The 27,201-nt window shown below is 45.7% G+C and overlaps 2 protein-coding genes and 1 long non-coding RNA gene across 4 annotated transcripts; 2 read left to right on the forward strand and 1 right to left on the reverse strand.

The window, feature by feature from the left end:
* The first annotated feature begins 5,567 nt into the window (after positions 1-5,567).
* On the forward strand, positions 5,568-6,556 carry LOC134052969 (uncharacterized). The gene is made up of 3 exons (XR_009933914.1): positions 5,568-5,600; positions 5,776-5,951; positions 6,486-6,556. It is a non-coding gene; the product is annotated as an uncharacterized LOC134052969 (long non-coding RNA).
* Positions 6,557-8,546: 1,990 nt separating this feature from the next.
* Positions 8,547-17,516, forward strand: C23H1orf167 (chromosome 23 C1orf167 homolog). The gene is made up of 12 exons (XM_062507409.1): positions 8,547-8,633; positions 9,230-9,399; positions 9,566-9,662; positions 10,059-10,201; positions 10,711-10,919; positions 11,659-11,803; positions 14,034-14,298; positions 14,844-14,952; positions 15,206-15,410; positions 15,511-15,646; positions 16,364-16,474; positions 17,148-17,516. The coding sequence occupies exons 1-12, from the start codon at positions 8,547-8,549 to the stop codon at positions 17,205-17,207; spliced, it is 1,737 nt and encodes a 578-aa protein (XP_062363393.1). The 3' UTR covers positions 17,208-17,516.
* Positions 17,517-18,399: 883 nt separating this feature from the next.
* MTHFR (methylenetetrahydrofolate reductase) lies at positions 18,400-26,534 on the reverse strand. 2 transcript variants are annotated; one of them, XM_062507801.1, is made up of 11 exons: positions 26,278-26,534; positions 25,006-25,244; positions 24,594-24,704; positions 24,232-24,425; positions 23,511-23,761; positions 22,623-22,757; positions 22,193-22,373; positions 21,622-21,804; positions 20,198-20,299; positions 19,851-19,970; positions 18,400-19,357 (listed from the first exon to the last, which is right to left on the reverse strand). In XM_062507801.1, the coding sequence occupies exons 1-11, from the start codon at positions 26,517-26,519 to the stop codon at positions 19,160-19,162; spliced, it is 1,956 nt and encodes a 651-aa protein (XP_062363785.1). In that variant the 5' UTR covers positions 26,520-26,534; the 3' UTR covers positions 18,400-19,159. The 2 variants fall into 2 exon arrangements, with proteins under 2 accessions (XP_062363785.1, XP_062363784.1); XM_062507800.1 differs by lacking the exon at positions 26,278-26,534 and adding an exon at positions 25,732-25,852.
* Positions 26,535-27,201: the final 667 nt, after the last annotated feature.

A 27,201-nucleotide genomic window follows, 5' to 3' on the forward strand; every position in this document is an offset into this window, starting at 1 on the left:
GCCGAGGGGTGCCTGTGGATGGGTAAGTGCAGCCGAGGGGTGCCTGTGGATGGGTAAGTGCAGCCGAGGGCCCAGCAGTGACCCGGTGCCTGTGGATGGGTCAGTGCAGCCGAGGGCCCAGCAGTGACCCGGTGCCTGTTGATGGGTAAGTGCAGCCGCCCAGGTGTGTGAGTGGAGCCTGGGCCGTGCCACAGGAGTTTCTCTCTCGCAGTGCTGCACCCTGGCACAGCGGTGAGTGCCTGGATGGCAGCGCTGGGGAGGGAAGAACACCTGTGTGTGCCTGCGATGGTTTGTCTGGGTTGTAATGCCGAGCGGTGTTTGGGAAAAAAATAGCTTTTTAAGGCAGCTGGAGTGTGATCTCAGAGTAATAATCACTGTTCCCTACTTGGAATATGAAATGGATCAGGCCTGATCTGCAGGGATTAGGAAATAAACACTGTGCATGCAGTGCAAATGTGTTTATTATGGGTCTGGCATTATTGCGGTATTGCTGAAATGGCATTGGCTTGAAAGAGCTTGATTTACTTTTCATGAACTGTGCTATTTCTTTCCTTTTGCTTGTAACAGCAGAAATCACTTGGTCATCTTAATTTTTATTTGCTTAATTGAATTTGTTTCAGGTTTTAATGCATTAGTGTGTCACTGCAAAGTGTGTATATAGTAAGCATGCATTAAATGTTTAGTTGTAATAATAAAAACTAATATAAAATGCATTGGTCGTGGAATTTGCAGTCCGTAAAATGTGCAGTTCACCTTGAGTATCTCTTTTGGCCTCAGAAAAAGTTCTTTTTAAAAAGATCTTAATAAAATCTTCTTGTGAGTGAGATTAACACTACTTCTTAAAAGTTGTTATGTTAAAGTCCTGAGTAGCAATTTCAGAAGGCAGACAAACATGATTTTGAAAGGATGCTATTTCTTCCAGATCTCAATGAGACTAAAATTAGGAATGAGTGAGGTGAAGAACACCACGTGAAATAACCATGGTGATGTGTACCTGGTACCTAGCACAAAGAACTAGAAATGGAGAGCTAAAAAAAAATCACAAGTTAGCAAGAAAATAGATTATTTCCAGATTCTTGAGCATAAGATAGTCCAGAGCCAGGTTTTGGGTGTTCACAGAGCAAAACAGCACTGAGAAACATGGTGCATTTATGTCCTTTTGCGATTTAAATTGTAACACCCCTTTGTGACAGGTTGCTTGTTGGTTGGATATTTCTGGGATGCAAGGAGTGTTTCCATGGAACACCAGTCCACTGCATTTTGTGGTTATACTTAATGCAGTGATAGGCACCCTAAGGAAGGCAGCTGTGCTTTGTCTGTTCACTCTGCAGTTGCCAACTTCAACTTGTCTGGAAAAAATAATGGGATCTTTCCGTTCCATGGCACCCTTGGTGATATATGAAAGGCAGTAACAGCAGTTCCCAGGGATAATTGCAGCACCGCCTGACTGTCTCCTGCTGCTTTGCCAAACTGTGTTTGCTCCCCAGATTGTGGTGATTACTGAAGGAGTTTGCATGTGAGAGGGAAAAATGAGCTGTTACAAATAGGGAGACTGAGCCTCAAATGCTCTCTTAGAAGAGAATGAGATAAACACATCTTAGAAACACTGCAGTCTGACAGGAGGCTTTCTGGGATTAGAGTGCGTTTGAAAAAGACAATGGGCATTGATTTCATTGCTGTCTCTTCTCAGATTGACTAGGGGGTTTTAAGATGATAGAGACGTGTGTGTCTTTATACAATACCATTTTCATTTTTTAAAAGAGGTGGAAAAGAATGGTGGTTGGAATGACAGTGATTGACAACTTGATTTTAAAATTTGAGGGAATGGAAGCACAGTCCTCTCAGATTGCACTTACCTGTTAGCAGCAACTTAAGAATCCATTTTAGCATGAGTGTTACATGTGTAACCATCAGACTTAGTGGCTAGACTGCAAAGTAGGTCTCCCAGCTATGCTGTAAATCTTCCAGATTAGGGGACAGCGTGGCTTTTATGGATATGCAAACATAGTTTCATCCTTTAGTGCGGACAAGAAGAAATAAGTCTGTGTAGCCTTGAATTTGGCATAATTCAGCCCTGCTAGCAAATTATTTCTGAGGCTGCAGGTGTATAATGCTGGAAGTATTTGTTTTTGTCCAGGTTTTTTTGTTGAGAACTGAATCTGTCCTTTTCAGTATTCCTGCTCTGCCAGATATGATTGTCTGCTGAAAAACCAGAAGAGAGTAGTGTCCATAAGGCTTTGAGGACTGAGGCTGGAGAGATGAGAAATTCGCGAGGAAAGTTCCCAATGGCTTTTGCAAACTAGGCAAGATGAGATATGAAATAGGCACGGTCCTTTGCTTATATTTCTTCTTTTTTTCTTCAGAGCAGAGAAACATTCAGAAGAACATGAATTTCAATCTGTATTTGGGCACTAGAAGTCGAGTAGACATTTTTCATCCCTGGCCTGAGGCTGCAGCACTCGGTGTAAGCCCTGAGACAGCAGCACAGATAGCTGTGTACTACACCTCTGTCAGATGGGAAGAGATCCCAGTCTGAGACAGACTAATCTCTCCTGTCCTTCTCAGCCATTCTCAGACACTGCCAGCCAGTTCTCCATTTCCTGCTTGCTGCAGCAGAATAATCTGTGCTCTAGGCTGCAGCAGCATAGCTCTAAGTGTGTGGTTCATAGAGGCCCCACCTTGCTTCATCAGTGCTCCCTGCTGTGAATCTCCCCCAGAGGCACTTGCACCTTGAGGCTTGTGTTTTGGAAAGGAGGAGGAGTGAGAGTATTGACTTTCCTCAACAACACCATCAGGAAGCAAAAGCAGCTGGTAGCTGCTCCATATCCACAGCTTACCATAACTATTCAGAAAAAAGGAGCAAGAGTTGTGACTATCCAGTGGAAAACCAACAGCATCAGCCTTCTGCTGCTTCTTGTATGGATCCTGTGAACCCTCTACTGGTCAATGCACGATTGTCATCTCATACTGCAGATTCCCCTCTTAGGCATGAATTAGTGGTGGGTCCTTCTTTAAGAAGCTCAAGTGAAAGTGTGAACGCTTGTCACAGTTCAGCCCTGACCCTGGGAGATCTTGATCCATCTAATTTGGAGTCTTTTCAGCCTCTTTTGCAATCCTCACAGATTTCTGCTGGTTTGTACTGTTCAGTCCAGGGGTTTAAGCAAGAAAGTGCTTTGATGGGGATACGGGGTTCCCTCCCTCTGGAGCCCAAGTCTTCTCCAGTCATTGGCCATTCATGCTTTGCTTCTGATGATTTAAGTCCCAGTATCCTGACCATGGGAGAACAGCTAGCTGCAGTGAAAACCAATGCTGCTCAAGCAAGATTGAAATGGGGTGTCCCATTTGCTAAAGACTGGAGCCTTAGTGCAGTGACAAGGGACTTCAGTCCTGCTGAGCCTCTCTCTGTTTCTCACCGATACGGGTACATTGGCTCAAACACATGGAGACCCAAAATTTCAGGTGGCATCCAGCCACAAACCCTTGCTTCTGGAGTAGGCTCTGGCAGGCTAGTGGATACAGAAGCAGATTCCTCCTTCAATTGCTCCCCTTTCTCCAAAAGCCAGTCCCTAGTAAAGCCATCTCTGGAAACTGGTAGTCTTTATGTACACAGAAAAAGTCATTCTCCTGGAAAGATTGTTAAAGGAGAACAGACATCTAATGGGCCATCTCCATGTGTTAAGTCTTGGAAGAAAGAGCTTTCATTCAGTCTGGATCCAGAGGGCCTGCAGGTATTACTGGAGACAGATTTGGGAGGGGCTCAGATGAATGTTGGTGTAACCATGTGTGGGACTTCTACAGAAGTGTGTGTGAGCATCACTTCTAGTCCCGGAGATAAAGAGTTTAGACCAGGCCATCAGCTTAGTGTTAAGTCTGTGGAAGTCAGCAACTCTCATGTTAAGTGCAGCAAAGAGTCAGAAGAGGTCTGTGATTCCAGATCACAAGCAGCCAGAAGAATGGCTGCAGTGGGCAGCAGCCAGTCCAATCCTTTGGGTACGCTGGCTGAAGAAGGTTTTAATGAACACTCTGATGAGTGTATGAACATGAGCAGAGAAGGAAGGAGAAACAAATACTCCTACCGAAGCAGCCAGAGGAATTTGGAAGCTGATGGCAATCTCAAGCAGTCTGAAGAATGTTCTGTAGAAAGGAATGCCAACAAACCACGGTGCTGTGAAGAAGGGAGCCAGGCACAGAAAACTGTGCCCAGAGAGGTGAGGGTGTGCTCACTGTGAAGCATCTCTGTTCACAGGTATTACTTGTGCTTGTTTCTGCCACTTGCTAGAGGTGCAGACTTGAGGTACAAGTGATGGGGATGCTTGTCCTATAGTTTTTTTTTCTTGTCACTGAATGGCCAGAATCTCATCTCTTACAGTCATTCTTCATCCAAACGTATGGGTCTTTCCATCTCACATGCCTCTTCCTAAAGACCAGCTTGTCAGCTTGGTTGTTTTGGGAATGTAAATACCTGTTTATATTCTCTGATCTGCATGCCAAGGGAAAGCATTAAACTGGTTTTTACTCTGTGCATTGTTGCAGGGCTCTGAGATTTCAGGCTTTTTGTGACTTTTCATGTCTAAGTGTGTAAGAATATTCACAGAGCAATGGTGTGGGAGCAGTGTCCAAGGCATCCCACATAATACATGACCTTGAGGCAGCCCTGCTCTGGTCTCCATCCAAAATGATATGTGCCACAAAGACAAATTCTTCAACAGAGTGAAGCAGTGTGAATAATTGTGCATTACTGTCTCTTGTCTGTTTGCAGATCTCCGAGAACAGTTTCAGGCCATTGAAAGTGAATAAGCAAAGGTAAAAAAACTCTGCATTTAAGTATGAGTGAGCTGGTAGTTAACAGAGGAGCACTTCTGTAAAGTGGCTAAGGAGCTGTGTCCCTAGGAACATTTGGGTTTGGGAGTTAGCCTACATTAATCTGCTGTGGTTGGCTGAGGGGCTGCATCCACTTATTTTCAAAGGGTTGTCATTTAGAATGGAGCATGATCTGAAAAATAATTTCTGTAGCTTTTCAGTGCTATCTTCTAAATTCAGCCTCGGTTGTTGCTAGCAATGAAGAAGTGTTGGTACCAACAGTGCTACTCTTCAATGCAGCAAATTCCAGTGTGCTCACTGCACAGTTAGAGAAGATCAAGAGCTAGACTTATCCATGAGGTAGAAGTTCAAATTTGTGGATAAGAATGTGAATGAGGTTTCTACCAGTTTAGCAACAGTGATTTCTTACTTTGGTGTGAGATTGCATGTTTTCCATTCTTTAGAGAGAATGATTACAAATAACCTCTTTACAACTTGATGGCTGAACTCTGATTGCCACCTCCTGGCTGGTTTAACTTTCCTTTCTGTTAACAGGAACTCACCTCTGTTTTTTGTTTTTAAGTTTCTGTCACTTGTGTGACAAACAAATCCTAACAAGCTGCTTCCAAGCCTGGAGGAGACATATCCTTTGGAAGAGGGCAGCCAGGCAGTTTTACAGACACCAGCTGCTTCAGAAAGGTTTTGGTGCTCTGCAGCAAACTGTGCACCAAAGGGGGACGCAACTCCAGGTGGCCCAGAAGAGACATGCTTCAACTCTGTTAGCTGCCAGCTTCCAGAGGGTGAGCACTGGCAAGGAACAGTGGTGCCATGACCTTTCTACTGTGCAGTCAGAGAAGGCACAAATCCTGTTTGGACAGGGAGGAGGAAAGGGTACCCTATGTGAAATTCCATGATGTAGACCCTGTACCAATACTCTGTCTGCAGTTTGTTCTAATCATGTGGTTTCTTCTTCAGTGGAAGGAAGCTGTGGCAAAACAGAGCAAGAAGGAAGCTCTGCAGCCTGAGCCTTACTCCTATACCCAAAGTTCGTCAGTGGGGATATTTGGAGTAGGAAGATTAGCAGCTATGACAACCTCAGCTCAGCATCAGCTTCCAACAAGATACTCAAAGGAGGTGGAGCAGGCTTGTAGGTAAGAAGAGAGCATTCTCTTTCTGTTATCTTGGACAAAGGGAAGTTTACAAACACAGGGAAATTTTTTTCAAATGATGGCAGACTTGTTTCCATGTCCTTGGATGTATTGCTGTGGATAAACACTGCAAGAATTAGTAGTTTAGTGTTAAGAACTCAACAATCCTATTTCAGAGCTTTCGTGCGCCAGTGTTTGCAGTCTGATTTGAGTGTCTGACAGAAATACTCCTGTACTAATTCTTTGCTTCAGCTGTCACCTGCATATGTGATACAGGTGTAAATGCAGCTGGAGTGAGGCAATACTACAGTCTCTAGCAGTAGTAGTGTCTCTACTGTGTGTGGAGTGAGGCAATACTGTCGTGTCTAGCAGTAGTTTGACAGTGGAGGTGTCAAAAGAAAAGCCTTTTGTTGAGGCTTCTAATTCCAAAGGCAGGACAACAAGTTGAGACAAAAAGAGAGAGGAAACCCATGTATTCTGTTTTGTGAGTGCCTCTTTGGACAGCTGGATGTTAAGGCATGGTTGTGGCTCTTTCAGGATGGAGGGAGAGATGTGGACACAGCTTCGTCATGGACAGAGAGGAGATGAGTTCTGCTGGAGAGCTGAAGCAATCAGAGACATGAGACGGCTGGCTGGTAAGCTTACATTCCATAGCCTTGGAATAGCCTAGAGGTGTTCACTGTTTCACCACTTTTTGTGGTTTGTGTACAGCTGTTGCTTTGAGCTCTTTCACAATGTGATCCTACAAGTAGCTGGGCCAGTATCTGTGATGGTGGAGGATGGCCACTCACCATGTCATATAAGTTTTGCCTCATTCCTTGTATGAATTCAGATACAGCATATGTTGCTCCAGCACTGTGAGCTTGCTTAAGTGTCCTTTCTCTGGCAGTTTGGAGTTAAGCCAGGGAATGTTTGCTGTTGGACACTAAATTGTTTGAAGCTCTTCCGTTATTTCTCTTCCTGTCAATCTCTTGTGGCCCTTCGACACAGCAGCTTTCAGACTGTGGCGCCTGCAGAAGGAGCTGCTGAGCAAAGAGGAAGCCAGGCTTTTGGAAGCCCGTGCTCTGCTGGAAAAGAAGAAGCTACAAAACATTTTCTGGATGTGGCATTCCCAAAGCTTGGAAATGAAACAAGTTCTAACGCTGACAACTCAAATCCAAAGAAACTTGGTCTCCCGGTGAGTTGATGAGATCTGGTTTTCATGTGAAAAATCTGTTCGCTGTGAAAGTCCAAGGAATAACAGAGCCAACCCAGATAGTAATAGTCATTCCATCTTAAAGCCATCTGTCCTTTTCTTTTAGGAGTTAATAAATATGAAAGTAGGGGTAGAAACATGAAAAGGAACTGCTATGGCCAGAGATGTTACAACTTGACTCCTGTGCACTGCCAAAACTTTTTTGTCCTGACTTTTGATGTGCTGAAAGACCAAACCCAGAGCAGCCACTGTGCTGCTGTGCTCTAAGCATGACAGTGGCTTTTTACTGAAATAAATAGAAGCTCAGGGAACAGCTTTTGTCTGTCTCTTTCCTGAACTAAACCCAGTCTCAGGAAGACACATAAGCTTGTATAAGTGTTTTTTAACACTTTCATTTGGTATTCTTAGGTGCTTCAGTACATGGAAGGAGACTGTTGAGCAGAAGGCACTTGACAGGTGCAACCTGGCCCATCTGAGAGCAGTATCACTGAGGAAGCACTTCCAGCAGTGGGTTGAGATGCTGCAGGTCAGAGGAAGTGATAAGCAGTCAGTGGTGAACCTCTTCCTCCTACGATGGAGGCAGCATTATGGTGAGCAGTCTGGGGTCTGTGCAGAATGTAGGCTTTAGAGGTGCTTAGGCTCCTTCTTCCTTTTCTTGTATACACTGAAAACAGCCTGAAAGCAGAGGGGCTCAGATGATACAGGATATGAGCAAACCAGAGTGGGCAGAGCACTGGTTCTGGGTATGTCAATGAAGCTACAGGGAGGTTTGTTGCTCTGCTTCATAAACCTAACATAAACTCTTAAACCTTGCTGAAAAGGAGCAATTTGAGGGTTGGGCTGGGCTGAGTTGGAATGCCATGAGACAAACAATCTCTTGTTCCATTATGTAACTGGTTAAGGAGCAGTTATAAGCTCAGTAGCTGACAAGACTGTGACAAGGAGGCATGAAAGTCAGACATCATGGACTGGAGAGAGACAGTTTCTGGAGAAAACAGGCTACTCTTTTGATGACTTCTGCCAAAAACTGAAGCTGCAGAGAGTATATCTTCTGTGGAAAACAAGGCTGTGTGAGCATCACAGAGCTGAGTGAGTGCAGAAGAACCAGTCCCTGGAGCCCTGCCCTGCCCCTCAAGTAGTGTCCACTTGACTTCCTGAACCTTTTGCAAGAACCCCTTTTATGCTATCTATTGTCCATCATGTCTGTGCTAGTCACCCCTTCTGGTGTTCTTCTGTAACTTTATTGTCTCAGTATCTTCTGTCTCAGTTCTTTCTCTCAGACTTTGGAGCAGTGTAAACTCAGAAAAATTCTGAAATTATGGCACCAAAAGTATCTCATGCTGAAGACGACTGAACAAAGTTCTAAGCATATGCATGGAACTGTTTGTGAGGAACCTCTTGCCATGCTGTTCTCTGAGGACCTCTCAACATCATCTGGCTTCTACAGCAGTGCACCAGCTACTCTGACCTCTCAAAGCTCATTGGAAAAGGTGAGAAGGTCTTGGTACACCCGGACTGCTCTGAGGTATTAAATTGCTGTGATTTTTCAGGAGAAACTTTCTGCTTCAACATGATATTGTCATCAGCAAACTGTGCTTAAAATGTAATGCTGAATCTGTGGGGTCCTGAAGCTGAAGTGAAATCCACAAGTGTAAGGTCAATGCTCCCTGTGCCTTTTCTGTTTCATCATTTAGAGATGTGGGAAGGTGCTGAACTAGTTAAGGTTCTCTTGTACACTTGCTTCTGTTTGTGGCTGCAAGGTGGTTTGTGACTGCAACGTAGAAGGGATGAGATACAATGAGCTTCCTCACTGAGACAGTGCATATGCCCATTTCCCCTTTCCTCAGTATAGAAGTACATGTATTTCTGGATTCAGTGTGGAAGTTATTAGTATAGGAATAACTTTCCCATCACTTATATGTTCACTTTCCAGAGGTATCATGAATAGCCTGCAATTCCTTTGGGTACATTCTGGATTTGCCTGAATCATTGTTAAAAAAAGGAGTAAATGACATGGTCAGAGGTTTTAGCTCTTGCACTGTGAGGACAGTCACCTCACAGCATGTTCCTCCCTTCATACCTGCAGGAATGCAGTCTTAGTGACAGCAGCCAGCATGGCTTCTCCTCCCTTCTGACTGCTGAAGATATCACACACGTGTCATGTCACAGTTCTTTCCTGCAACTCCACCAGTGCACAGAGCTGCCAGCTGAGCTGGGTGGGGAGCTGTGCTTGCAGACCTCCTTCCCTGGATCTGGGTGAGTTGGAGACTTTTTTTTTGGGATGCTGGTGGGAGTGACCCCTTGTTTGCACTGGCTGAATTCCTTCCTTCTGGATAATTCCTCATGTCATGTCACACCATCCTTCCAGGGGACTTTATTTTCTTCATTTTTTCCCTCCTCACCTAACACTTTTGTCTTGCAGAAGAAATTGGTTTGTGGGAAATCCGTTCCAGTCTTTGGTGCTGCAGAGTCCAGATAATAATTCCCAGCCTCTTACCAGTTACTCTGCATGGGAAGAGGTGAGGCTAGAAAGTGTTGTGTAAAATGTAAATATACAAGTGTTTGCTGCATATTCAAATTTAGCAAAGAGCCTTTGGTTTTTAATATCAACATATGGAAGGTCTCACTGCTATTTTGTCTTTTTTGTTCTCTCCCAAACAAGATTTGGGAGATTGAGGCTTTTCTCAGGGTAGCTCTTCCCTACCATTTGTCAGCTGAGTAGAAGTAGGGCAGGTGTCAAGGATTTAAAAGGGATGTGTTAAACCCTCGTGCCTGGGTGTTCATGTGGGATGTGTGGGTTAGCAACAGAGCTGGGCAATCACAGAAGTCACAGTGGCAAGGAGAGATGGCTGAGCTGTGTGGAGTAATTGATGTAACAGCAGTTCAAGGCCCTTTTTTGCCTTTCTGGATTACAGGGCTGCAGTTCTGACAAGGAGGTGAAGAGTTGCTGGCAGCAAGCAGAGAAATACTGCCTGCAGAGGTGCTTCATTGTCTGGTCAGCTCAAACTCAACATCGTGTCAAGGCCCAGCAGTACTGCAGGCGCATTCGGCTGTCTCGGTAGGGATCATGCTTTCCAGAAGTTTCCTAAAGCTCTGTTTTGAAAGCCTTACACTTGCTTTAATTAAAAAAAAAAGAGGAAAAAAATCTTCCTCCAGCTATTTGTTTTTGTCTTCAGTGAGAGTTTTGCAGCCCATTATTTTGGGGTTTTTCCAGCTTCAAAATTACTATGCAAGAACACAATAATTTCTGGTTTGATGGGATGCCTCACAAATTAGAGCAAGCCCAGCTCTTGGTAACTTCCTGTCCACTGAACTGGCCTTGGTCTCTACCGATTCCAAAGCTGAAGAGCACAACAGGCTTGGCACAGCCAGGACAGAACACTTTACTCCCAACAGCTTGTCCTGTCCATCATTTCCCCTGACATTTAATGGGGAAAGGATGTTAACAGATCAGATGTGTTTCCAAAACACCCTCGTGTGTATGTTTGTTGTTAAATTTTCCTTTACTAAGATGTGTATCTCTGTGAGTTGTTCCTACAGTCAGTGCAGCAACCTTTGTCCTTTCAGAGCCTTTCTCAGCTGGCACCACTGGGTCATGGAATATAAGAACCAAAAAGCAGCAGCAGCCCTAAAGCATGGAGTTCATTGTTCCCAGATGGCTTTCAGCCTGTGGAAAAGGAGACTGGCCCAGAAAGTGGAAGTTGACCGGAGATTCAGGTCTCATGCTCACCAGAAGACTGCTGATGCTCTGTGGCGTTGGCATTCCTGCTGGCAAAGTGAGTTACCCCATCCCACTGCATCACTTGTGTCTGTAGAAGAAAGAAGCTCTGGGAATGGTTGGGATGGAGAAAGTCACACTTCTGGCTCTAATTCTGTGCACTGCTGGAAAGGCACATACTAGTCCAGGAGTTAGTATGTGTCACTGCATTCTTCTGGCTGTCAGTAGGGCCTGTGCCTTACTCTTTTGTAGTGCTTTATATTCGGGAAGATGTTCCTTTTGCACTTCTACCTGCACTACCAAAAGAGTGTTCAAACAGTGTATTTTATCAGCTGGGGAGTTAAATGGAGTTGCGTGCAGCATTCCAAGTTTGAACATGTCTCCTCAGACCAAGCAGTCAAGTTTTGCTTCAGTGGGAACAGGACATATCTTTTGGGGTGGCTTAACAATCCTGTTCCCTCGAGGAATTCCATATGCTCTAAGTACTTATGCTGTTCCAGGGAAGAAAGACTCCCAATTTTTAATGGAAAACTGCCTTGCAGATAAGAGTGGAAATAATCTGTGATCTCTTCCAGGGAAAATTTGACAGAAAGTCTGACTGCCTTGCAGACAAAAAACTACAAGGTGAATCGAAAAGTCTCTTTAGCTGCTAAAGAGAGGGCAGGAAATCTTAAGAAGTTTGCATTGTGTTTGCAATTTGGTGTTTGCAGCAGATGTATTCTTTGCTCTTGTCTGGATTCTGCAATGGAGAAAGCTCAGTCATTGGGCTGAGCTCAGGAAGGTATGCTCTCTCACAGGGAAGCGTGCTCTGGGAGATCTGCAGCAGCAATGGGCTTGGCACAGCTGCCAGAAGAAGAAAAGGCTGGTTCTGCAGACATGGTATTACCAAACAAGGAAGCAGAAATATGCTGTTTTATTCTGGGAACGTTTTCTCCTGCACAGGTTTGTTTCTTGCTCTCAAAGCATTTCCAAGGGAAACTCTGCATGAAAAGCAAATTATGTAGTAGTATCCACTGTATTAATAGCAGAGCTTGGCTTTGAAAGTATGGATAGCTCGTATTTAAATGGAGCTTCTGTAGGAGCACTTCTCTGAGGATGTGTCTATATTAAGGAATCTCTTACCAAAACCCTCATACCCCACCTCATTTTTCCCATTCAAAAATTCTTTTCCTTCCAGAACTTGTATTCAGTCTTAGCTATGCAGGGTGGTATTTGTGCACTTAGTGAGGGACAGATGCAAACAAATTTGTGTAGTTTAAAAACTGAAAGCCTCATTTGCACTTCAGTATTTGCTGAAAGGAATAGTGAGCAGGGATCTTACAGAGATCTGATGTTTACCAATCTGTGTCTTTCAGGATTCTGGATACAGTGTGTTGATTTTAATTTAATGTGAAAAAATGAGTTCAATTTGTTCCTGCAGCAAAGCAGTATAAAGCTTATGAAAGGAGAACCATGATACTCGTCTCATCTTGGCGTTATTACGATATAGGTGAAGCTGTAGTCTGTCTTTGAGTCTTATGTTGTAGATCCCAAAAAACCAAGAAATTAATTTATTTTCTCTCCTGTTTTCAGCAGCCTTCTCATTGAAAACAGTTTTGTTTGTGGGTTTTATTGTATGAGGCCAGTGCCTGCCTGAAGTGCAAAGAAGTGTCCAACTGTAATGGATTGTTGAAATGTTTCTTCAAAATAATTCAGGAGGATAAGAATGAATAAGATTATTTATGACAAGGATTCCTTTTAGGCACGAGATCATTTAAGGCATGAAAAGTGCAGGTTTGGCCCTATCAGGTTTTCTTTTGAATTGCAAGTTCAGACTGAGAGGACACAAAGATCTGCAGAAGAAAGAGCAACTAAAAACCTAGTGAAACTTTGGTGGCTGTGATGTTTAGACTCTGCACTTATCCCACCCAATTGCATTTTCCTCTGCAAATCCATCTGTGTGGCTCCCTCATGGGAATTGTATTTGGGAGAAGCCTTTAATGTTGCTCCTTCCTGTTGAGTACGTCTCCACCATTAATCTTCCAAGTCTCCTTTGATGAGAGAGTGTTTCTGATTTCTCACCTGGATATGGTACAGGCTAACTCTGCCTCTTCTGAGGGGGGCATTTTTCATGCTAGGATAACCTGCAATAGCTTTCCTTGATCTTCCAAGAAGCCTGCCAGGCACAGGATATTTACACCCCTGCCCTGTGGTGCTGTGGGGTGATTTGCATAATGAAGGTCCAAATGTAACAAGGAACCAAAAGGATAAACCATGAGTTAAAAGTAGATTAGATTCTCTGGTTGCAGAGGAAGACTGGGCTTCTGTGCATCAGCCTGCAAGATACAGAAAGATTATTGTGGGTGTAGATTTACAGTGCTGGTAATAGTAACTCCTGAAGTTGTATATTTTTTTGAAATAAAATTGTCTTCATGAAGATTCTAGTTGTACATCCCACATACACAGGGCCTTAGTTTGTGACAGCCAAGAAACAAAATCTGAATCTTGCCAACAAGTAGGTGTCATAAATGCTGCAAACAGACTTCAGGAATCTGCTGGGTTCCATGCTGAAGGAGATTTTAGCAGCTTTACTGTGATCCCATAATGACAAAATGAAAAAGCCTTCATCAAACACCATCTTTCTGGTCAGCTGGTAGCACAGAGATCAATTGAAGACTGACTTTTTTTTGTTTGTTTGTTTTTAGTTGTTGTTGTATTTGTTGGGGAGAATCCAGTATGTGTACTGGTACTGGCAAGGCAGCCTAGAAAAAGTATTTGTTTTGTAGGCAAAGGAAAAGCATAGTGTAAGATTGGATTCAGTTTGCAGAGGCCTTTGAAGAGGAGGAAATGCTAAAATGGCCAGAGGGAATGAGAGAGCCTCTTGTGTTTTGAGTAGGTGAGAACTAACAGTGCTGGGAACCAGAAGTAAAATGAGGGCAGGTTTTCAGCAGAAAGCTAGTTAAAGAGTCTGAACTTGCACCTCCCAAAGATGAGGCACTGGAAAATACACAGCTTGGAGGTCAATAAATCTTGATTGCAGAAGGAATAAGAGGAAGAGCCTTTTTTCTTGCTGAATGCTCTTTGACCATTTATGTGGGACACTGTAGGGCAGGTGAGAAGGTGAAATTTGGTCTGACATGGAATTGTTACTTTAGGCATCTGCTTCTTCTCTGTGCTTGTAACTGTTTTTCAGGTGCCTTGTCGCTTGGGCCCAGGTCACTGCATGTAGACAGAGGCAGCACGAAGCCCTCTCTTACTTTAAAAGAGTCAGAGAGCACCGTCTCCTGGTTGTGAGCTTTACTAAGTGGAGGGACAAACTCTTGAGAGCTGAACAAGTGCGAGGAGGGAGAAACCACAAGTGGCAGGAGCCCTCTCCAGGTAAAGCCTGTCACCGCTGGCGAGTGGCTGCAAGAGGACAGCAAGCCCTGCGCCTGGGATCGGCGGCTACTGTCAAACAAGTAAGAGAAGATAAAGGTTCCTATGAGACAGTTATTATTAACTCAGTGAGTCATGAGGCACTGAGATAGTGTGACAAAGCTTGTATAAAAACCTGGTTTGATTTGTGGTGACTGCTTAGTCCCTGCTGTGAAATTCTTCACAGTCTGTGCACACAACTTCATCACCATAATCTGGTACTGATTGCAACAACCATATGGAGCACAGCAATAAGGAAAAGGGACATTTTGACCAGAGAGATGAGAGCACTCCTTCCTTTCTGCTCAAAGATAAGATGGGATAATCACTGTTCCTGCAGAGCAGACTGAGCTGTCAGAGTTGCAGTTTTTTTCAAAAGACTCACAGCTAGCAAACTACAAAGAGGTCGATTGATTTGGAAGGGCCAATTCAGTCCTGCTGGGATCTCATCTGTGCAGTTTCCAGCCTGGGGTCTAGCACATTAAGCTACCTGCAGAGCTGTGAGCCTGTCTCTCTAAGACTGGTTTCTGTGAGTGCTTGTGTGCATTGTGTTTACCCTTTGCTGCAGCTGTGTTATTTCTGTTTCTAGGCCTGCAACTACTGGACCAGAGCAGCTGCCTTTTCCCAGTGCTTACGGCAGCGCAGTACCCTCATAGGCATTAGGAAAAGAAGGAAGATGTCTCTGTCTTGGTCCACGAGTAAGAAGATTCTTCCTCCTCTCTTCCTTTCACAGACTCGTGTGGGGAGTGTGAGTGATGAGGGAAGGGTGTGAGGAATTCGTGTTTACCAGCTTAATTACTAGGATTCCTTTGGGGAGTAGGAGTTCATGGCAATCAAACTCAGTGGATTTCTTCTGTGTTCAGGAGCTGAAGGACTAAGGGCTCATGGCAGCTCTGATGTCTCCCTCTCTAGCTCCAAGCTTAGCTCCTGTGTTCCTCTTTTGTTTCTTAGGAGGCAGAAGAGGCAGAGAAGATTCAGCAGCAACTGGACTTTTTCCCAGTGCCATTCAGCGTTGGCTGGTGATCTACAGGAGCCAAAACAGGGCTGAAAGGCTGCTGGAGAGACCTGGTGTAGTAGGACCCTCTCGTGCACATGTAAGGATCCAGGAGAACACAGCAGAGGTGGACTTGGAGGAGTGGGCTAAGAAGTGGCTTGGGTAAGTGGAGTGGAGGGCTCTGTGTTTCCTGTTGTTGATACCATCAGGGAAGGGCTCCCTTGTATGGCTGGTAAAGCTTATTTTCTTCTTTTGCTTGCAGGAGGAAATATCTGAGGTGGTGGCATCACACAGTGGTAATGCGCCGGTGCCAGCATGACAGGAAACTGCTCTGTCTGGCAAGGGGATGGCATCAGTGGAGGGAAGCCAGCAGGGTGGTGATACTGGCTCAGGTGTTGGTGAGCGTCTGCTGCCACTGGGCTGACAGTGATGTTTGTTACTGGGCAAGCCTGCTCTGCCTGTAGCCTCACATCCTGGGAAATGAGACCTGGGGGTTTAACAAGTACCAGAAATCCTGGTTTACTGCTGTGGCTAGTTTTTCCATTGTTCTTTTTGAAATGTCAGCTTGACAGACTGGCATATCCACAGATTTAGTTGTGCTTTGCCCTTACAGATGTGAAGCTGAAACAGGATTTGTCTAGATTGTAGACTGTGCAAAACGTTCACAGCAATTACTACGATCTTTGTAGTCATCTGTGTTCCTAATACATCCCACTGATGTCCACAGCTTACCAAGAGCTGTCATTTGGCTTCCCCTACTGCTCATACCCATGTTCTGCCTGGTTCCTGGATATTAGATGTGTGAGATGTGCTCTGGCCTGCCCAGATAACAAGATGGTGCCTGTATAGTGTGAACATATCCATAGTCACTGAGGAGCTGTGCTGGAGCACAATGGGGCATTGTCCTTTCCCTGGGGTACTGGGATTTAGCCACACTATGCTTGTGAGAGTAGTTCAGCAAGAGCTCTGTTATTAGTCTGCTCTGTTTGTCACCAATGCAAGGTCTTTTAAGAGGGACTCAGGAAAGCAACTGGAACAAAGTGGGAGTGGAGGGAAGTAAGGTAATTTGCCTGCCAGAGCCCAATTAATCTGTGTGCTGCCTCTCTTCCTGGCAGGACCAGCAGTGGCTGATAGAAAAGGCCTGGAGGGTGTGGAGACGAAGATATTTGCAAAGCTGTGTGGTGCAGAATATTCTAAAGGAGGAAGCCAGGAGCCTCCTGTCTCAGGTAAGTATTTATGCCTTCTTCAATTCAGTGGACCTCAGTGGTACAAAAAGCACCCCAAAGGGACAACTGGTGTTCCCTGTATCTCTCTCCCTGCACAATGCACTTGCTTAGGGAGAAGCTGAATACATCAAGGAATGGAACTTGCCAGTAAAAAAAGAAAAAAAGCTTCCAGATGTGGGTGTTTTTCAAAGCTTTGTGTCAGGAGTCAATTTCCCTGACATGTGCCCCCTTCCCTGCTGTTATTAGTGATGTTAATCCCCTAATCCCCTGCCTCTTGAGGCTTCACTCAGGGAAGAAATAGGCTCCACGTTGGTGCAGGACTGTGCTGACTTGCAGCCAGGGGCAAGCAAATCACTATGAATTTGGGCAAGCAGGCAAAGCCTTAGAACTCATATCCAGTTTGCTCCTCTGCCTGCCTCCTGAAGATTCATGTAGGATTTGAGGACACAGGAGTAGGTATTGAAATTAGAGGGCAGAGGGAGCATTGGTCTTCCTTTTCTTGCATTGGTTTGTGCTCTGCATGCCCCATATTTGCTCCAGGAGAGACAGGGAAGGGTGAGGCAGCTGGCAGAGCCGTTGTTAGAAGGGAAGCTCTGTTTATGGGTTCTCTGAGAATGGCTGCAGCCCCTCAAGGGTAACCTGAGTGTTTGATTTGTCCACTTCCCTCTTTCAGGCCTTTGGAAGGTGGTGGCAGCTCACAGCATTCCGGCGCAAGGACAAAGGATCCTGCTGAATGGAGGAGGCCTGCCTGCAGCTGCTGCTCATTTCAGGGCACGTGGAGGATATGGTGTCTGTCACAACAAAGAGCTGGTCCTGTGCCATCAACAAAGAGAACACTCTGCTCTTATAATAAAAGCAGTGCTTCTGGACAGAAGGATGACAGCCAAAGAACAACCAGGAGGAGATGGTACCTAATGAAAGGTCCTCTTTAAAGGACTTGTATCCTACCTCCTTAGCAGCACAAATGGAGAAGTTACAGTTTTCAGCTTGCATTCTCTTCATCTCTGGACCCTGCTTTTGCTGGAGTTCTGATTAAAAGTCAAAAAAACCCCACAAACCTTATCAGCTTTCCTTTCTACTCAGTGTATTTTTAGCCTGGAGAGGAGCTTGATGTCAAGGGGGGAGTATGCAAATACAGTCTTAGAGATGAGCAGGAGTTTGTGAGTGCTGGATCATGTTGATTCTGAAGTCTGGATTGGGTAGGTGCAAACACAGGTCTTTATTTTTAGATTTGGCTTTTACCCAAGGGGGGTGGGGGTGGCAGATTTCCACATGGCTCCCACCTCCTCCCCCTGTCTAGGTCCATCAGCTCTTCATTAAGCCTTTCAGTGGGTGGCCAACCTCCTGACTGCTTCCTGCTGGTTCATTTCTGTGCTGAATGGGCAAGGTATGAAGAAACCTGCTGGGAACAGCTGAGCACCAAAAGCTTTGTTGAAGCGAGACAGGCGTGTCTGATCCCCAGCTTTCCCATTACTTGCCTCTATGATTGATGCCTTGTAATTACCCTGGATATATGAGCCCAGTCTCAGACAGCTGTAACAAGAGGGTCTGAAGAATCTGGAAAAGGCTTTTCTTCCTTGCTTGTTTGAAAGAGATGCTCACAGCGTGGTGGGGATCTTGAAATCCCACTGGGAACTGCTCCGAGGTCGTTTTCCTAGCCTGTGGCAGCTTTGCAGGATTGTTAAAGTACACAAAGCAGCCTCAGCAGCTTCCCCAGCCCCTTATTCCAATGCGTGGGGCCTAAGGCTGTTAGGAGTCATTAGGTCAGGAAAAATAGGTTATCTTTCCTGATCTAAACTTATCTTTCCCTACAGGCACTGGAAAAGAATACTGTGACCTTGCTGAATTGAGCTAAATAATGTACTGGTTATTTTGGTAAATTCTAGGATTTAAGCTTTCTCTGCTCTGTCATGGAGCTTGGGCCATACTCAGGACGTGCATTGAAAGTGAAGGCAGAACTGCCCCACAAACAACTGATTTTCTTAAAGATTTCCCTTGTGCCAGGTGATTAATTAGCAAACAACCTAAGTTGCTACTAGAACATGGCTTAGTACAAGAGACGTTTGTATGTATTTATTGTATTGTATGTAATCTAGGAAATAGTGTGATTCCTACTTAGTCTTATCCAGAATGGAAATTCCCATGGTCCTATTAAAAAGAAGACAGAAAATACAATACAAGGAGAAAAGTCAGGAAGAAAATTTGAACTTTCCTCTGGAGTGAGTGCAAAAGTGCCTGATGATCAGCTATGAAGAAATACATTTTAGGAGTGCAATATAAAAACAATTTGACCTTCTTTTCCAGGTTGGTAACTGCTGATAGGTACAGCTGACACAGGAGTGTTTCTGTCCTCCTGCCAGCATTTCTGGCATGGGAAAGTTACCAGAATCTCTTGTTCTCCTGTTACTGTAATTAGCATAACCTTGAGTGTAGCAGCTCTTCTTCCTGCAGACCCTGGCCTTTGGGGCTTAGTCTGGAACCTCAGCTCAGAGGTTCAGGTAGTTCTGGCTGTTGTTCAGTGAGAATGGCTCAGGGAGCCTTTGTGCTGGGGCCAGAAGAGCACATAGTGTGGGCAGATTAGAGCACCACCCTGATCACGGTTTAGGAGTGTGTTCGTTGTCAGCACAGGAGCTGCTGCTTTCCCTGAAGTCAGTGGAAGGCAGGAGGAAGAGATTAGAAGCATTTTCACTGCTGAGCTGGAGAATTCAACAGCTCAAAAGTATCCTCCACAACCTGCCAGAGGCAGTTTTCTAGTGGGAAGTCATTGTCCACCAGGTTGACCAAGTAATAGTTGTCATGGATGTATTGGATGATCATACGAGAGGGTGACTCCTCTTCATAGAGCTTGGCCCATTGTTCAATCCACAGCGCAAAGGCCTCATCCTGCCACAGGAACAAAAAAATGTTGGCACTTGTGAAACATCTTCATGTTACTCAATTTAGGATACCCAGTCTTAGACATGACTGGCCAGACTGTGGCTTGTTTCTTTTCAGTAAAAACGGCAAGAGTTGGGGAAAGGAGCCTTGTGCTTTCCAGTCAGCGGGAAGTGCCCAGAGCTGAAAGGAGAAACATTTGCAGTACAATGGACGGCTCAATGCTGCCCCTGTGTGTGTCAGAGAGAAGAGCAGCCCCTGGCCAGCACTCCGAGGCTTGGTACAGTGCCAGCAGTGGCTCTCAAGCCCCATTACTGGGTGCTTTGAGTCTGGAACAGCTCTTGCTGGAGCTGAGGGAGCAGGAGGAGTAAGACCTGTACCTCTGCAAGCCAATATAGTAACAGACCTCAACTTTGAGGAGTGTCAAGAGACTAAAACTAAACTAGACAATCTGAACTTCCAGGGCATCACAGCAATGTATCCACAGAAGGGGAGAACTCACCTTCCAGGAGAGGAAGCTTACAGGATCCACTACAGTGGGCTGGATAATCTCCCTTCCAGGGAAGATACCCCAAGTGACAGCATTGGGTTGCAGATCTGGAGCATTGGTGATATTCTGGCCCTGCCAAAGGAAGGAAAACCTTTCTGAAGCAACTGCTGGAGGAGAGACTGAGTGAGTTGGAAAAAGTGTATTTACCCTCTCCTTGTTAAGGGACCAGATAGCTGCTGCACACCACAGCTTCCTTGCTTTACTTTCCCTTCTCTCCATCAGCCGTCATGTCTGAATATTGGTATTTGTCTCTCTCATAAGGTGGTGAAAGCAAAGCGTCCTGTGAGTAACAGCCTTACCTTGACATTGACAATGTGGTAGTTCACTCTCAACTCGTACTTCTTCAGCACTTTGAGCAGTGCCATGACAATTTCACTGGAGGTAAAGAACTCCAGGTATGCCTGCAGGGAGGGATGGAGAAGGGGGAGAGAAACAAGAGACTTAAATCATGGCAGAACTGGACAAATACAGGTAAACAACAACATTTGTAGAGTCTGGGCTGCCTTGTATGTTCGTCCCCAGAAACACATATTACAGAGGCTTGAGCAAAGGACAGATTAAATTAGTGAGCTAGGGAAGAAAAGAATTGGGGAGAGCAGCGGGAACAGCCCAGGAACAGTGCACTCAAGAAAGCTGCACGCTTCCTGTTTTGCATCCACACAAGCAGATAAGCGGGAATGAACTCCAGCGTGACCACAAGTGCTGCACAAGGAAGCAGTCTGCCAGAATGCCTGGAAGAAGCCTGAGCTTAATCTTTATTTCACAGCAGTGTCTTGCCAAGGCAGCCCAGCCTGGTGGGAGCAGAACTTAGGGGTCTAAGCTGGGCTCTCCCAAGCACCACTCCCTGTCCTCACCTTTTGTTCACAATTCTCATATGCTTATACAACCAAATTCTGTACTTGGCTGCTCCCAACAACTGCTTCCCCTCCCCCCATTTCCTGGATGTTTTGTGAGATGATGGATTTCCCTCACCTCAGGGGAATTTTTTCCTTTGAAAATATAACTGCATTTGCCATCTGCTGGTCTCTGGCTTTACCAGTTTGGATCTCTTTTGAACAAGGGTGCTTTGTTTTCCAGTATGAGCTATTTGCCTGGCATTCACCTTGATGGGGTATTCTTATCACAGCCATTAGGCAAGGCTCAAGGGCCTGAAATGCCTGAGGGGGAGAGACAGGCATGGCAGGCATGACTGTTTGCAGGCCAGGGAAGGAACAGTTGTCTGAACAGCACAGCACATGGGCTGGGGGCAACTGCAGAGACCTCTGCCATACAGAAGGACACAGGAAATTCTTTAATACCTCTTTATCATCATGAGATGCTGGGTGGTAGAGATACTACCTCACTGATTCCCATTTTGTGAAAAATCTGGGTGCTTTGTGCAACACTGAATCACATGCAAGGGGCAGGCACACGTATGTATAAAATGTCACAGTCTTGCTCTAGAAATAAGTTACCCATAATTACTTGCTGAGAAAAAAAACATGAAACTCTACAGATGTTCAATAGATGTTTTAAGGTAGAGGACACACAGCTGTGAAGTCAGCCATAGAGATGGTATTATGGCTCTTGAGACACCAAAGGAGCTTTTCCTCATTTCACCAAGAATGCATTAAGATAAGGCACAGGCAGAAGGATTATGTGGATGTAAGCCTAGGACCTCCCAGCCTAACAGAGACCAAAGCAGATCAGACTCTTTGCTGCCTAGCTCAGAGTAATACAGTACCTTTTGGAAAACATAACCTCCACTGGGCCCCCAGCCTACAATGGGATCTGTGGATGGCTTGCCATTGATGTTTGGCTGGGAGTTGATGGTCAGGATTCCTCGTCTGTTGACCTTCTCCAGCTGGTCCTTCAGAAGGTTGGTTTCAGTAGCAAGAGGGTCGTCATTCCAAGGCATACATGTAACCTACCATGAGGAGAAAGGATGGCTCACAATGGATGTAACAAACTTTTGATTACTATCTGGGTGTTGAAGGAACTCAACAGTGCCTTGATAGTCTCAAACACACCTGCTTCAGGAGAGAATTCCCAGGTTTAGTTCAAGGGTTAGGAAATGCTCAATTGTAAGAATGACTGCTGAAGTAAATCAATACTGGTCCTGTCATACTGTAGCACTTTTCCTTTTATGCTGAGCCTTATCTCTGGCTGCTGGATCTCCTTCAATCAGTGTGTCAGCAAATCCTTTTGCATAGAGAATTGCCAATTCTTCTTTAGAAAAACAAAACCAGGAGCAAGAGGAAATGTGCACTACTGCTTGTGACACACTGACCATCCCTTCCTGGGCTCTCACTCACCTTGTACCCATTCCTGTTGGGTTCTCCAGTGATGTAACATGTGAACACCTCAAAGACACTTTCCTCACTAGTCAGTTCTTCTCCCCACATCTTCAGAAGCTCCTCCCGGGGAGACTTGCTCTTCAGATAGAAGAGGTAATAGTCCTTCAGTTCCCCAAAAGCTGGAGAGGAAGAGTTACCCCTGTAAGAGGAGAAGACACAGACCTGAAGTCACTGAGGAAGATGAGCTGATTTGGTGATGTAGGAAGACAGCCAACCAGCAAGAGAAGTACACAACAAAACCCACCTAGACACCAAAGTCTCAACATCTTGCTTCACGTCACTCAAATCCAAGCAACGGGGGATCACTTTGTAACAAGGCCACCTCAAGTGTGCCCAGGACATCAGGCTTTCCTACCACAGCTCTGCCTTACTGCAGGTGACAGCTTACCATCGGCCATTGGGGAAGTCATCCCACTCTTGAGTTCGATAGATGTAACTCTTTGGTCTGGAGGCCCAGAAGATTGGCCGGACATCTTCCACCCTTCTCTTGGGGTGAGCACTGACTGCCCAGGGCAGAGGCCGTCTGCAGGGGATGAGCAGATGTTAACATAGTTCCTCTGATGACTTTCCACTAAAGGCTGGAAGCCTTTCCCATGGTGCAATTTGCCCCAGGGAAGAAATAAGGGGCTGAGAAGAGTTCTGTTTGTCAAGAAGTAGGACAGGAAACTCTTCTTCCTTTAAGGAAAGTACTTCCTACTCAGTTCCCTCACACAATGCTCAATAGGGTCTATTTAATGTTAAGGTACAGGACTGACACCTGAAATTGGAAAAGGTAAGGGCAAAGCACTATGGGAAGCTACTTCAAGGAAAAATAAAAACAGGCAAGTCAATTTTCCTTTGCTTCTTCTTATCTGTGCTCAAGCCTGTGGACTCAGAGAAAAGTCCACATTCCTTTTCTCAGCTGCAGAGAACCCTAGAAATCCACAGTGAGAGCATACCCCTAGCCTGTAAGGGGTTGTGATGGGCAACAAAAACATGCTTCTTCCAAGTGGCAGCTCTAAGCTCTGGGTTTTTAAAGTCCCAGAATGCCTACTTTAAAGCGACTTGACTAAAACAAATCCTCCTTTGGCCGTCCCCTCTATTCCTTCCACCTTTTGTTGGAGAACTGCAGGAAGGGCAAACTACTAAATGCAAAAGGTGATAAAAGGAAAAAAATAAAAAAGGAAAAAAAGGAGAGTAGAGGTATTGACCCATCCATTATTTGTACCTTCAGCAGAATGGGATGGATGGACGGATGCAAAAGTGGAACTAACAGAAGCCAACACATTCTGCTTACCTTGGGTCCTCTTTCCATATGCCCAGGCGCTTCAGGACTTCGGTGGTAGCCACCTCCCTGTTGAGGGTGTAGAAGTGGAGCCCGTGCACCATTCCACTGTCCAGCAGCTCCCGGCACATGGACACTGCCAGCTCCACCCCATAGTTCCGGATAGCTGCATCGTTGTCCTTGATGGGTTCAATCACATCTTTGATTTCCTGAGGAACTTCCAGTTTAGAGAGTTTCACCAGCTGGCGCAGGGAGTGGTAGCCCTGCATGAGGATGCAGACTGTCATTTTTCCAAGACCCTTTTTTGCCATCCAAGTAACACAGGCACTTGATCTTGATTTTGTGGCAGGAGATTTAGAATTGGGGCTCCTGGAATCTACTCCCAGGCCCCATCTCTAGGATGGCAACACAGTCCAGGTCATATCACTTTAGGTGATTTCTCCCCACATCCTTGCCTGAGCCCAGCCTGCTGACAGTGACCTCAGGACTTGCAGGTCATTTTTCTTTAGATCCCTTTCTGCCATATGGGCACAAGTAACCAACTTGTTTTCAACTTGTTATTAGCTACTTAGGAGTTTAATTTGGCAAGCCACCTACAGATTTATTACATTCAGCAGTCTCTTCCCTGAAACTCTGTGGAGGATATTTACAGACCTCTCTCAGGATCTGACCCACAAACACCTAACATCCTCGATCCTTATTCCCTCCCCAAATCCAAATTACTGGATTTCACCTGTATAGGGAAGATGCCAGGAATAATGGGGCAGGTAATGCCAATGGCTTGACAATCCTTCATGAACTTGAGAAAGGTTTCTGGTCGGAAGAAAAGCTGTGTAATGATGAAGTCTGCTCCAGCAAAGACTTTCTCCTTCAGGTGCCTCAGGTCTGCCTCATAGCTCTCTGCTTCAGGATGGCCCTTGGGGTAGCCTTCGGGCAGAAGAGGAATAAAACAAGAAAAATGTGGTCAGGACAACATGCAGATATTAGGAAGTATCCAATCTGACTGTACTGTCTCAGCACAGGTCCAGGGAGGCACAGCTGAGCTGATTTCCCTGAGACAGGGAAATCTCACAGTCTGCAACAGAAGGCATTTACCTGCCACACAGATGTCGAAGTAATCATCAAATTCATTGCGAATATGCTTAACCAGATCAACAGCATAGTTGAAACCATCTACTTCTTCCTCCCATTCCTCACCAGAAGGATCTGAAAAGAGAACAAATCCACAGTTCTCTCCAACTGTTTGCTGAGATCTGCTAGCTCTGTAAAAACTTCTTGGTATCAAAAGGAAGACAAAGATGAACTCCCAAATCTGCAGTTTCACCTATGGACTGGATTTGTCTGCCCTTGAGCTGGAGGGACGACTAACAAAAGGCTCAGGTGAAACACAGTCTCAGCATTTAATTCCTGCAGAAGAAGCCCCTAAATCTTCTCTGTTTTTACTCTGGAATTGAACACGACTGCAGCACAGCCACTGCACTACACATCACAGGACAGAAGGATTCACCTCCACGCAGTGCCATGATGTTCTTCAGCCCAAGCCGCTTGGCCTTCTGCAGATGCCCTGTGATGTCATCCTTGGTCTGGTTGCAGCATGTCATGTGCAGGATGGTCTCCAGCCCACAGTAGTTCACTGCAGTGTTGGCAATAATCATGGAAGAGGTTTCCTTGTCAGATCCTGGGTCCCCTGCAGGGTGCCACGTCACATCAATGAAGAGGGGACCACCTGCTCCCATGCGGTCAAACCTGTGGGGTTTAGAGCTATGTTAGCCTACACCAGGCAGCCAAATGCCCTCCTTGTGCCTCAAATATCTTCCCCACTTCTAGAATTCCAGCAGCAGGCAGAGAGAGCTTCAATGACAGCAACAGGATAGTTAACACACAAAACTGTTGCACTAAGAGTTTAGCAAATGGCAGATGTAAATAAGGAAAGCCATCCTTCAAGGCTCCACAGGGAAGAGCTTATGATTTCCTAGAAGAGGCAACTGAGGTGTTCTCTGTACAACAAACTTTCTCCCTGCATGCTCTAATAGACTGATGCAGCTTGTGACAGACAGCAAGTCCCATTCCTTTTGAGATGGGAGACTATACTGCAGCCCCCTGTTGCCAGCTTGAACTGTGGAGGCCACAAGGGCTCCCTAACTTTACTCTCCCCTGCTCCAAGGTGGAACAGACCCTTCTGTTTAACATATGGCATTGGCATGTAGCAATTACAAAAAGAATTATGAAATACCCTCTTCTCCTCCAGGTAAGTCCATGCAGGGTGGCTCCTGGGGCTCCAGAACAACTCCTAGCTCTGCTGAGACCTATCAGCTTTCATTTAGCATGTAGATGTGGACACCTGTGTCAGAGACTGAACCTGTAATACTGACGCACAAACCATAGTGGCTGGATGAATACTGAAAGGAAATGGGAATCTCTTTCAGAGATTTTGGCACACTGTCCATCAAGGACTATTTTCTGCTTTTACTAGGTATTTTTCTGGTCTAGCATTGTGCTTCAGAGCCAGAACACAACACTGGGGTTACTCCATCTTCCCAGGGCACGGGAGAGGGGAAACTACCTGGCCCCTCAGTAATCCCACCGTGACACTTAACTCTTCAGAGCCTCCAAGGAAGACAAGTTACTTGGTGTCCATTACCCTCCTCATCAGGAAAGCACAGCCCCATTACCTGCTTCGTCACCTAGAAGGGGAGACAGAGCATGGGGCAGAGCCTGCCATGTAAGCTATTTCCCTGCCCTCCACCACAGATACTTCCCTTCTCCCTGCAGTGCTCACCTGGAGATGAGATTGACAGCAGCATTGGCTGTGCGTGGAGGGAAGAACTCCAGGGAGAACCACTTGTCTCCAGCATCCTGCCGCCGGCGCATCTTCTCCCGCAGCCGCTCGTGTCGGTCGGCGTCGAGGACAGGGGTAGAGCAGCGGGAGTTGTCCTTGGAGCTCTCACTGCCACTGCTGCTGCCACCATCAGACCTGGAGCTGGAGCTGGCACTGCAGGAATGCTGGGTCTCATTAACCATGGTGAGAGCTCTGGAGAGGGGAGCAGGAGTACGGTCAGTACATGAGTCTCTGCAGAGAGCAGGTGCTGCTGGGATGGGCAGCAGATGATTAAAGAAGCCTGTGTCAAGACCTAACGTGCATCACCATCAAGGAGTCCCTTTTGCCAGATTTCACTGTAAGCTGTAGTGGAGGACCTGGTGAAAACACAGTAAAAAGTATACGTTTAGATAGTGCTGAGAGAAATACAGCACCCGGCTTCGTGCCACTCTGATGCACTTTGATCCTCTTCTGTGCCTGCTGGGTCAAATTTGGCTCTCAGAAGAGTCAGGTCAACATCACTTTTGTCCTGACTACAACTCAGCAAGCCAAGGTGCCCATGTGAATTAGGTGATGACCTCATCACCTAACTGGTGACCTTGGGCCGGGCATGCCAGCAGATTTTTTTTTTGTCTACTCTAGCTGCTTCTTGGACTGTATCCATCTTCAGAGTTTCCATGCTGTTTGCTCCCAAAAGGCAGCACTGCTTTGCAGTGTAGGTAGGAAAGTCCGTGCTATTGAGGCAGGTACTCAAGAATGCACAAACTATTGCTATGTCAGAAACAAAGTACAAAATCCCCTCTGACCAGGCCATCCCCACAAACTGTCCTTTATTTTCTTTGCTGGCATCACACCTGCATTTCCAACCATTAGCCTTCTCCACAA

Source organism: Cinclus cinclus, chromosome 23 (genome assembly GCF_963662255.1).
Source record: "Cinclus cinclus chromosome 23, bCinCin1.1, whole genome shotgun sequence".
Classification (NCBI taxonomy): domain Eukaryota; kingdom Metazoa; phylum Chordata; class Aves; order Passeriformes; family Cinclidae; genus Cinclus; species Cinclus cinclus.

What these genes read in the sequence shown, in the direction of transcription:
- C23H1orf167 (XM_062507409.1), top strand. Translation starts at nt 8,547, where the DNA reads ATGCTGTTCTCTGAGGACCTCTCAACATCATCTGGCTTCTACAGCAGT. An exon ending in CGGCGGCTACTGTCAAACAA is followed by an intron (nt 14,299 to 14,843) that starts GTAAGAGAAGAT and finishes TTCTGTTTCTAG; the next exon opens with GCCTGCAACTACTGGACCAG. An exon ending in TGATACTGGCTCAGGTGTTG is followed by an intron (nt 15,647 to 16,363) that starts GTGAGCGTCTGC and finishes TCTTCCTGGCAG; the next exon opens with GACCAGCAGTGGCTGATAGA.
- MTHFR (XM_062507801.1), bottom strand. Translation starts at nt 26,519, where the DNA reads ATGGTTAATGAGACCCAGCATTCCTGCAGTGCCAGCTCCAGCTCCAGG. An exon ending in CATCATGGCACTGCGTGGAG is followed by an intron (nt 24,705 to 25,005) that starts GTGAATCCTTCT and finishes TTCTCTTTTCAG; the next exon opens with ATCCTTCTGGTGAGGAATGG. An exon ending in ATATGGAAAGAGGACCCAAG is followed by an intron (nt 22,758 to 23,510) that starts GTAAGCAGAATG and finishes CATCCCCTGCAG; the next exon opens with ACGGCCTCTGCCCTGGGCAG.